Genomic DNA, 9,873 nt, shown 5'->3' on the forward strand with positions numbered 1-9,873 from the left:
GTGTTATCTGACTTTTTCATCTGTCATATTTATTTGTCAGTCAGAGTGTTTACTGGGCTGATTAGAGCTTGTGGATTGCAGCTGAAACCCTTTTCTGGCACCGCAGTGGAGCGGCTTTTTCAACAGCAGGATTCCTTTAACTGATATAATAATAAAGTATCGCCATCTGGTGTAGCTCTCAATCCATGCTGTCCCAGTTGAATCCAGAGGCAAACCGCAGTAATTGTGATGAAGTCATAAATAGAAGTTTGTTTATTAATAAGTGATCTTCGGATTTGTCATTGCTGCCCCTGGACTGGACCCTCCTCCTGAGAGCCACATAATGAAAAGCTGTTTGATTTCAGGACCTGCATTCAGTTATCGCCATCTGCTGTTTATCCCTGGGAAGGCCTATCACGGACTGACACGCGCGCACACACACACACACACACACACACACACACACACACACACACGCTTTATGACAAGCTGAATGCCGCGCGTCTCACTGACAGCTGTGAGCTTCTCCTTCACTCTGAAATCCCAATTATGTGCACATTGAGCTTATTATGTATCAGCTTTAATTATTTTTTTAACTTAATTAATTTGATATCAGTGTTCAATAATGTTTCAAATGAAGCAATTAAAAAACAGATGATGGAGGCAGAGCATAAATACAGCTTGAATCATTCAATCAGCAATTAACCAATCAATGTGAAATTGATTTTAGTTATAACACACACACACACACACACACACACACACACACACACACACACACACACACACACACACACACACACACACACACACACACACACACACAACACACACAATGTGTCGTGAGGTTTATCCTTACCCCTGTTCTCTGCGGGTCTCTCTGGTCCACATTTTCAACACAGGCAAGACTTTCTTTTGATGTGTCACTTCCGTTGGCTGCCGAACAGAAAACTTGTCAACTTCACAGTTTTTTCGGTGTAACTATGACAAAAAAAAAAAAAAGTTTTCGCCCTCTTAGATTGGCAAACAAAGTCAGTCCAACCAAATGTTATAACAGTCCTTATTGTTGAGTCAGACTGAAATATCTAGAGTTGATTTATATTGTTAAGAACCACCTGGATCACTGTGAATTGTGACGGATATAAAAATTGCACATTGACGTATAACAGTCTGGGTCCATTCACAGGTTTTCCCATTCTTAGGTAGACTATCCAGTTTTTTGTGCCCTCGTTAATTGAACTCATTTTTTCTTCTTCTCTCTCTCTTTTTTTTTTTTTTTTTTTTTTTTTTTTTGCTGTGCCGTTTTTGCCACGTGGAAATCTCATTAAATTGACACACGAGAACATGCTCTCCAATTTAAAAAAAATAATAATGTCTCACATGAGACAGGATTGTCTCTCTTTGGCGTCATCTGATTTGGAATATTTCTAATTGATCAGTAGAATATTCTTAATTCTTAGCTCACTTTTCTTTGAAGCACCTTCACAGTGTCCTGATAAAACCGTGTTGAATTACTGGAAAGACGCTCCACGTGATGCGTTCACGGAACACAACCAAATAAATTATCTGTCTGTCCAAGCACAATTGAAATGCGAACAAATTTAAGCATGCCAGTAATTAAAAAAAAAAAATCCTTACTTGTCCTCATGATAACATCATTTATTACGTTTCAATCACATTACAGCAGATACAGAGATTTTCACAACAGCAAATCATACAGGCGATGAAAAATAAGAGGCTGCGAGAAGGAAATAAAAAAAGACTCTAAGTCTACATTACCAACATGTATAACTTATTGAACCACAGGTATCATGGATGTAGCAGTGATCAGCAACGTCATTGGTAGCCTACATCTTTGATAAAGTACAAAATACATATTTTTTTCACTGGCAGGGGTTATTATGCCAGTATATGCTACACAAGAACATTTCATGTACAGATTCTCAATATCTTTCTTTACTAACAGCTCAGGCTACTCAACAGAAGAGGGTTCGCTTTTTTAAACACTACTTAGGAATCAGATTTAATCTATTTTGTGTACATCCAATCACTATCACTAATAATTATGTACATTATATTCATAATTACAGTGTTTTCTTACTTAACAGTGTGGAAACAAGGCGCCCAACCCAGAACAGAACAGAACAGAACAGAGTATTCAGTAGTGGAAGAATTTACATTTTTTGGCCTTAAACTGCGGAGGTGACTGTCCTTTTCATCTTTTATTATTTTTTACTGATTAACCTGTAGATAGATAGATAGATAGATAGATAGATAGATAGATAGATAGATAGATAGATAGATAGATAGATAGATAGATAGATAGATAGATAGATAGATAGATAGATAGATAGATAGATAGATAGATAGATAGATAGATAGATAGATGGGCTTGTCATTGTTTTAACTGTGAGGATAGAAACTGTAATAACCAATGTCCTTTGTACAGTTTTTCTCACATTCTCTCGGTGCCAGCAGCTCTGATTTTAACGGGGACACTGTCTCTGAAACCGGCGTTGCAGAAGGTGAGATCCTTCTCCTTTTGGCCTGTTCAAAGATACCAGAATCGCTTGAATCGATGGACTTAATGGAGGACGGCGTCTCTATCCAGTTTGACTCTGATGTCATGTCTTTGGGTTTGGTCTCCTCCGTGCCGCCGATTGGTGACCGCTCCGTCGGGATGGAGTCTCCCTCCTCAGCCAGGTAGTTGGTGCCCGCTCTGCCACCGATAGAGTTAGTGGGCCAGCAGGAAAAGACCGAGCTGGATTTGCTATTCACGCCACAGTACTGCGGCGGCGTGCGTCCTCCCCAGCCTGACGGGTCTGCGTAATAGCCAAGAGGCCGGTTGGAGCAGCCTGCAGTCGGCAGGGGAAGAGCCTTCACTCCGGCCGCTGCGTAGGACAGCAAGGTGGCCGCGTTACCGGCGAAATCAGCGGCGTCGTATGCCGAGGCAGCAAAGTCCAGTCGGTTGTTGGCAGGGGTGACAAACCATCGCTGCGGGGGGGTGGCAACAGTGGGCTCCTCGGTTTGCTGCGGGGATAGCAAGCTGTTGCCGAGTGGGACGCTGCGCTCCGTGCCAGGACCAGTCCCCATGCCAGGGTGAAAGCGAGATTTGGCATAAGTGCTGACAAATTGGTCCTGCAGGAAAGAGCTAGGCATGGCATATCTCGCACCCGGCACGATCTGTGAACGCGGAGAGTCACCCGGTGATGGAGTTAGGCGGTCGATGTCGCAGCCTGTGTAGACACTGAAAAGATGGAGAGAAAAACAGAGAAACAATTCAGTTACTAAACTGCGCGCTACTTGTCTAACAATCAAAGAAATGTAGGTCATTATCCGTTTCACCAGCGACTTTATCCAGTTCATTCTCACATAAAACTCATATTTACGCAAAGTGTTTCAGAACTGGCCTGCTGCCTCATACAAATAAGACAAGCATCGACACAGGCAAAGTGTCATTGGCAAAAAGTTATCGCTTTGTTTCACATCTGAATTTTACAGATCAATATTAAAACTGATCGTTTATATGGAATTAGTTTCAGTGCAAGACAAGCCGAAGCACGTGAACGACGAATATCAATGCTGCCATCAGCAGACTATAAAGGGATCATTTTTAACGAATATTTAGGGGTTTTTTTCTTTGCAATATTCACATGACATTTCTGGCTGTTAAGTTTAAAAATCCTGTTCGATTTCAGTCAATTCAAAAGCACAAAACCATTTTTAGGACCATGTTCGATTAATTTTCGAAACCCCCTATAATATGGATAACAATTCACCGAATATTCAGCAGAATCGTAGAAGTACATGTAATATTTTTTATGAGGAAACCTGATTTTTGATTTAGACTTTTTATGGAGTGGAAAAACAGCAGCATGTTATGAAACAAAGACGCCACAATTAAGAAAATTACACTGGAATAAAAGTGCAAAAATGCTCAGAAGAAAGAAAAGCTTACGTGTCATAGTTGTCTCGAAATCCTTTAGCAAACGGATTGTGGTCAATTTTCAACTGCGTAATCTGTGGGAAAAATAAGGCCCCGATTAGAAAACAAAGGTCAACGCAAAAATAGCATTTCTTATTTAATACTGAGTCTCATTTTTTTGTGAGAAACTGGGCCAGCACGGTGAAGTCATTCCCAATCATGCAAGAATTTGAGCCTTTCTTCCCTCAGTCCCATTAAAATCCGCATCGTTTTACTTTGTTTCAATAAAAATAAGTAAAATAAATAATGTTTAAAAATGGGGAAAATTCTGCCTCTGCCTTTTTTAATAATAATGAATTTCTTAAAAATGGATAAGAGCCTTGTGCGGGGCGCGTTTGCAGCAGTGAGGAGTCAAACGTGAAGCGCTCGTACGTCGGTATTCTGGTAAGCTGTGACGGCGATGAACTGCGTTTCTGTGAAGGTGAAAGTCTGGACTCTTCCTGGTTGGCTGGTGTCCTCTGTCCCATCCTCGTTTACTTCCACCACATGGAGCCTGGGCTGGTACTTGTGGAGAGACTGGAGAACCACCATCTGGAGATTCAATGAAAGACGCGCGTCTGAGACTCAGCTTCAAACTTTGGATGGATGATTAAAAGCAGATAATAAACTCATTTAGTTCCATCTTATCATTATTGTGACTGCTGTTGCGCTGTAACTGATACAGACAGTAAGACAGCAAACTACACCAGATGGAAAATTATTATTAGGCTACGCAATAAACAAGGAAGAAAGGGGAAAAACATTGCATTCTTCCAGCTGGTATTACAGAAAAACCCATAAGAATATTTGTCGTTGAAGCATTGGATATGATGCTGTCTCACCTGTCCCGTGTTGTTGGAGGCACCTTTGTTGTTTGTGAGCTTTAGCTTTCCAAATGATATTTCTTGACGCATCCAGTGCGCACCAGTATTTGGTGAGTCCGGATGCATATAAACCCTGTTTCCTAGAAAAATGAAAAAATAAATAAATACAGATGAATGAAACACATAATAGATGGTTTATTATTTAAAATAAATTACTTTGCCAGGAAATCTTAAATCTGATTTTTAAAAAGAAAAAAAAAACACGTACTGAGGCCAAAATGTATCAAAACATACATATTACACACATATCATGGAGTTTAAAACCTCACTGTGCAATAAATAGCGGAATAAACAAATTATAATACCTATTACATTTGTGTCTGCCTTTCCACATGGCACCCACTTGCCTCCTTGAAATCGCCAGTGATTTGGATCAGCAAGTATAACATCCACAAATATATTGTAGTGCGCAGTTGGGTCAAGGCCAGAAATGTTGAAGCTTAAAAACGGGAACATTCGTCTGTGGAAGATAAAGCAGCACGGATTAAGAAAACGCCTCTTATGACTAAAAAAAGGCATACAAATCACATCAGATTCCCCGTTTTTCTCTTCAGAGCTTTCCTAGGTGTGATGCCGAGTCCGATCTCGTTTTTATTTGACGAAATATCGATTCGATGTTAATACACGTCCGTTCTGAACTTTGGAAGCAAAAGCTTGTTGATGTAGCCAGAAAATGGGCTAATTCTTTCAGGTGTGTGACAAATGAGCACTTACTGTGCGCGCACTTACCGTCCTTGCTTTGTGATGATCATCTCTGTCTGGTGCCTGTGAAACTTCAGCCACAGGGCCCTGTTGCACAGATACACCTGCGCTTTCCCCGGAACCAGTCCTGCTTGCGCCGTGGAGAACTGGTAAAAAGCACCTCCTTGGTAAGTGTGTCCATACTGTTGCGCATAAGGGTAGCCCGCAGCCGGGTAGCCTTGCGGAGACGTGTTGGTCAGAAGGCTGTTGTAAGCTCCATTCGTTATAACCGGGTGATGGGCCATATAACGGCTGGGACTTCCAATAGAGAAAGCCGGATGCGCTGGTCCATGCTGGCTCGGGTAAGGGAACATGGCACTGGGAGCTGTTGAGATTGACTGTGGCTGGGTGGATGGAGAAAAGATGCACCTTTCTCCTGCAGATCCATCGAAATTATGACGGATGTCAGAGACTCCGTGAAGATCAGGAGAGAGTTTGCCCCTCTGGACGTCCCCTGATGCGTCCTTGGAGTCGGGAAAATTGTCTGCCTCTGACTGATTCGTCATCTCCCTGGAGTTTTTTTTCAGAGGTGAACTTCTCTCCAGGTTGTCACTTGCACATATAATAGGATGGTCCTGCAACGAAAGCTCTGATCCATCGGAGCTCGAAAAGCCACTGCCCACATTCATAAATTTCTTGGAGAGATCACTCGCGGGCGAGATGCAATTCTCGACCTGCATAGCTCAATAGGAAGCCACTATTAGCTCAACATATATCACAGGCTTTTGCACACGCCTTTCCTAATCCAACACTATGAAAACGCCTTGCTATGACTTGAAGTACCGAAGGCAGCAAATTAGCCAATTGACACCATCCTGCAATCAGGAAGGGTTTTCTTTCCATCACTCTCTCTGCTTTGCTAATGAAACAAGTATCGCCATTGGTTAACTCAAGGCTGTAATTTAATTAGACAGCTCTTAATTAGAACAATCTGTGGAACGCTGTGAGCAAAGTGATTTGTTTGTAGTGTGACATGGGCCTATATTTGCTTAAAACATATGGACACCGACTCTTTCTTATCATTTTTATGAACAAAAACACCCAAAAAATAAAGATTTTTTTATTTAAAAAAAGGATGATGGTTTTAAAGATTGTTTTCTGACGGATGCAATGTCAGCTGCGTTATTTACCTATTTATCCGCGTTATTTACCTATTTATGTGCTATGAGTGCCAAAGTATGTCTGCCGAAGAAACCAAGATATATTATTAACACACCAAAAATGACAGTCCATGACAGGCAGCGCATCTGATGCCATAAAATGTTTGTGATATAGCGTGAAATCATGGCGTCCCACTGAAGATGTGTTTATGAGTCCCAGTGCTGGTTAATATTTCATGCCCTAAAGTTATGAGCCAGCAGACTGATAACAGGACTGCTGTGGCAAATGCATCTAACAGAAAGTAAAGGAAAATCTTAAGACACTAAACATGTTTGGGTCGCTGATTTAAGATTATTTTAATGGACTACAATAACAGCATTCTGTCTTTTGGCGAAGTTATTTTAAGAGTTGGAGGCTCATTAAAACTCACATTAAGCCTGACTGCTTGTACATAATGAGATCTGCAGAATGGAAAGCATTCCTCAGAAAATTATATCCAAATAAAGATCAAATTTGATGTCAGCAGGTCTCTGAGAGAACTAACAATTAGAACAAAGAGCGAAGTTTTTTGTTAGTTCAAGGATAAGAATTAAAATAGAGAAGAGAAGACCCTCAAAATGTTCCATCATTTCATTAGACATTTCCAAAACCACACCAAGTCCTCACTGAAGTGTCATGAAACTTTTGTCAGTAAGAGAAGAAGTTAAAATGACTCCCAAGTACAGAACAAACACCCTCCTGTTTAATGTACCAACAAGGTTATTACCAAGTTAACACAAACCGCTTTATAAAGGGAGTGGGTTACTATACAGTCCAACCTCTGACTGTAAGAAGCTTTTTAAAAAAAATAAAATAAAATAAAATAAAATAAAATAAATTGCACTGGATTTATGCATTTCTGATTCATTGGGCACCTGAACAATAAATTCAATACAGGTCACAACACCATCATTTGTTCAGCTGTAGTTTATGGAGATTTATTAAGTTGCATTATATTAAAACAAGCATTCAGTGTAGACAAAATATTAGAAACAATCTTTCGAGATGAAGTACAACATTACTGGCAAAGCCTCGAAAAGTGGTAATTCCCATTCGTGGGTAACTTTTGGTTTAGTTATACTGCCATTAACCAGTAAGTGTGCATTGTGCCGGTCTGAACCAGACAAGGTTAAGAGAAGCCCGATGGAGGCCTATATCAGTGGTAGGTACAGCCACCAGTTTGTATCTCTAATGAACAGCCATGAATCTCTGAAGCTAACAAGAGGGGTCATTACAGTAGGGCTATAGGGTCCAGCAATCTATTCCTGTGAAATATGCAAGCACAGGCTTGTCTGTGCCCAAGCAAAAGAGGCCACTCTCTGCTCTCCTCATTACAGGATTATGGTTCACTTCCATCGCTGATCTTTAATAAGCAACATGGGCTTGTTTTTTTCCTCCTGAACAAACCAATTGTTGAACACCCGTGCAGCAACTCAGTTTGTTTCCCCAGGTGCTTTGGTGCCTGTTTATCAGACTAAGCCCTGTCTTCCTATTGGCTCAGCTTGCTAGTGGACATCACCAAAGGCAAGGGGGGCTGAGCTGTTGTGCCCGTGGCCAGCCTTGTCCCTTGGGGAGATTCAGTGCAGGTTAGGATCTCTGCCACCAGCCTTGTAGAAACTCCCCATTGAGCAGCTGAGCTTAATGCACCAGGTCCCTAAGAACAGTATTTACGCTCTTTCTACTCCAAAATGTTTATACCTTTTAACTTCAAAATGCATGCATACATCTACAATTTGTCAGTGCATGCAGCCATATTTTAAAAGATGGTCCTAACCTGAATTGCAACAACATTAGAAAAATCCTTCAATAACCTGTGAAAATACAAAAATAAGTATGAAAAAGACAGTTTTTATAAAACTGCTTCTGCTTAGTATTGTTCATAAAACAACATGCTTTTTTTTTTCCAAGCACTGTATCACCATTTTTTATTGTTGTGCCAAAGAAATCTGCTTGCCACCTGGGTCTAATCTAATCAATGTGAATGACAAGGAGAGAAAAAGCCTGAAAGTGAGCACCAGCTTAGGGACTTTACCTAATGCCCAGCACTGTCACTTCAATGATATGATCACAGCACACAAAATGACAACAAAATTATAGCCAGCAAGGATATGGGGACATAGTGTGCTACTCCAGTCAGGTGAAATTGCTTTTTCCGACTATGAAATGGCTTGTCTCTTGTCGGATGGGTAAACATTTCCTTGTCAGGCCAGTAATAAGGAATGAGGCACACTGGGCTGAGCTAAGAGGATAGAGCCAAGGTTATTTGGGATTCATGACAGGTAGTGGCTTATATTACAGCGGCACTAAAAATTTCATGGGAATGCATTTAAGATGGCCTTTAAGTTATTTATATGTTGTTTGCCAGACGTCACATTGCAATTTCCATCAATAAATCAAAGTGAAGTATTTCTTCCCTTCTTCCTGGCTCTTTGATTAAAACAAAAACAAAAACAAAAAAAAAACAAAGCCTGTATTTATCTTAAGTCCTTAATTAACTAGCATGACTAATCTGGTCAAGTGTGGTGGTGCTTTGTGCCATGCGAACATAACTATCGCCCCCTGTGGTTTCCTGCCATCAGTGATCTGCTCTGTCAGAGGGAATCAGGGTGCTCTCTAACAGAAAAGACAGCTGGAGGCCTGCTAAGGGGCGGAGTGGACAGTTGTGGCTTTTAGACCCTTATTAGCTGTCCTCCCTGGACACACCAAGACACGCGTCTCCGCAGAAGTGCACTCCTACACCTGCTCATTATTGATGTCCTTTAAGGGTCGCCCATTGCAAACCAAACCCAAACTGTGATTCTCTACCACAAAGCTCACAGCAAATTAACCTCAGGACAGGTGATGATGATGTTCAGAGGAAAAACAAGGGCTCCTGTGCTAAGACCTGCACCAAGAGAGGACTCACCTCATACAAATATTCATACATGTGCTTCTTTATCTTCTAGCTGATTAAAAGCCAGCAGGTTATTTCTCTGTTCCTACAGTATTTACCACTTTACTACTTTCTTACTGAGGGAACAAAGTCACACTGCTTAGCCATGCATTTTAGGCTTTATTACACTCTGCAGGAATATAAATGACAGAATGACACATAATTATTATTTGAATTCTTTTTTTAATACTTTGATAGCATTTGTTTCACAGTGCATTTATTCACAGTTATTC

At 40.9% G+C, this 9,873-nt stretch overlaps 1 protein-coding gene across 1 annotated transcript; it reads right to left on the reverse strand.

Moving 5' to 3' along the window:
- Positions 1–1,617: 1,617 nt before the first annotated feature.
- tbr1b (T-box brain transcription factor 1b) lies at positions 1,618–6,301 on the reverse strand. Its single transcript, XM_070976758.1, has 6 exons — positions 5,557–6,301; positions 5,133–5,287; positions 4,786–4,907; positions 4,337–4,495; positions 3,938–3,999; positions 1,618–3,226 (listed from the first exon to the last, which is right to left on the reverse strand). Exons 1-6 carry the CDS (start codon positions 6,246–6,248, stop codon positions 2,383–2,385), a joined length of 2,034 nt encoding a protein of 677 aa, XP_070832859.1. The 5' UTR covers positions 6,249–6,301; the 3' UTR covers positions 1,618–2,382.
- Between the last annotated feature and the right edge of the window lie 3,572 nt (positions 6,302–9,873).

This window comes from Chaetodon trifascialis, chromosome 12, assembly GCF_039877785.1.
Source record: "Chaetodon trifascialis isolate fChaTrf1 chromosome 12, fChaTrf1.hap1, whole genome shotgun sequence".
NCBI classification, from domain to species: domain Eukaryota; kingdom Metazoa; phylum Chordata; class Actinopteri; order Chaetodontiformes; family Chaetodontidae; genus Chaetodon; species Chaetodon trifascialis.

Excerpts from the sequence above, each read along its gene's own strand:
- tbr1b (XM_070976758.1), bottom strand. The coding sequence starts at position 6,248 with ATGCAGGTCGAGAATTGCATCTCGCCCGCGAGTGATCTCTCCAAGAAA. Across the intron at positions 4,908-5,132 it reads GGCAGACACAAATGTAATAG|GAAACAGGGTTTATATGCAT; the intron begins GTATTATAATTT and ends TCATTTTTCTAG. Across the intron at positions 4,000-4,336 it reads CAGCTTACCAGAATACCGAC|ATTACGCAGTTGAAAATTGA; the intron begins GTACGAGCGCTT and ends TTTTTCCCACAG.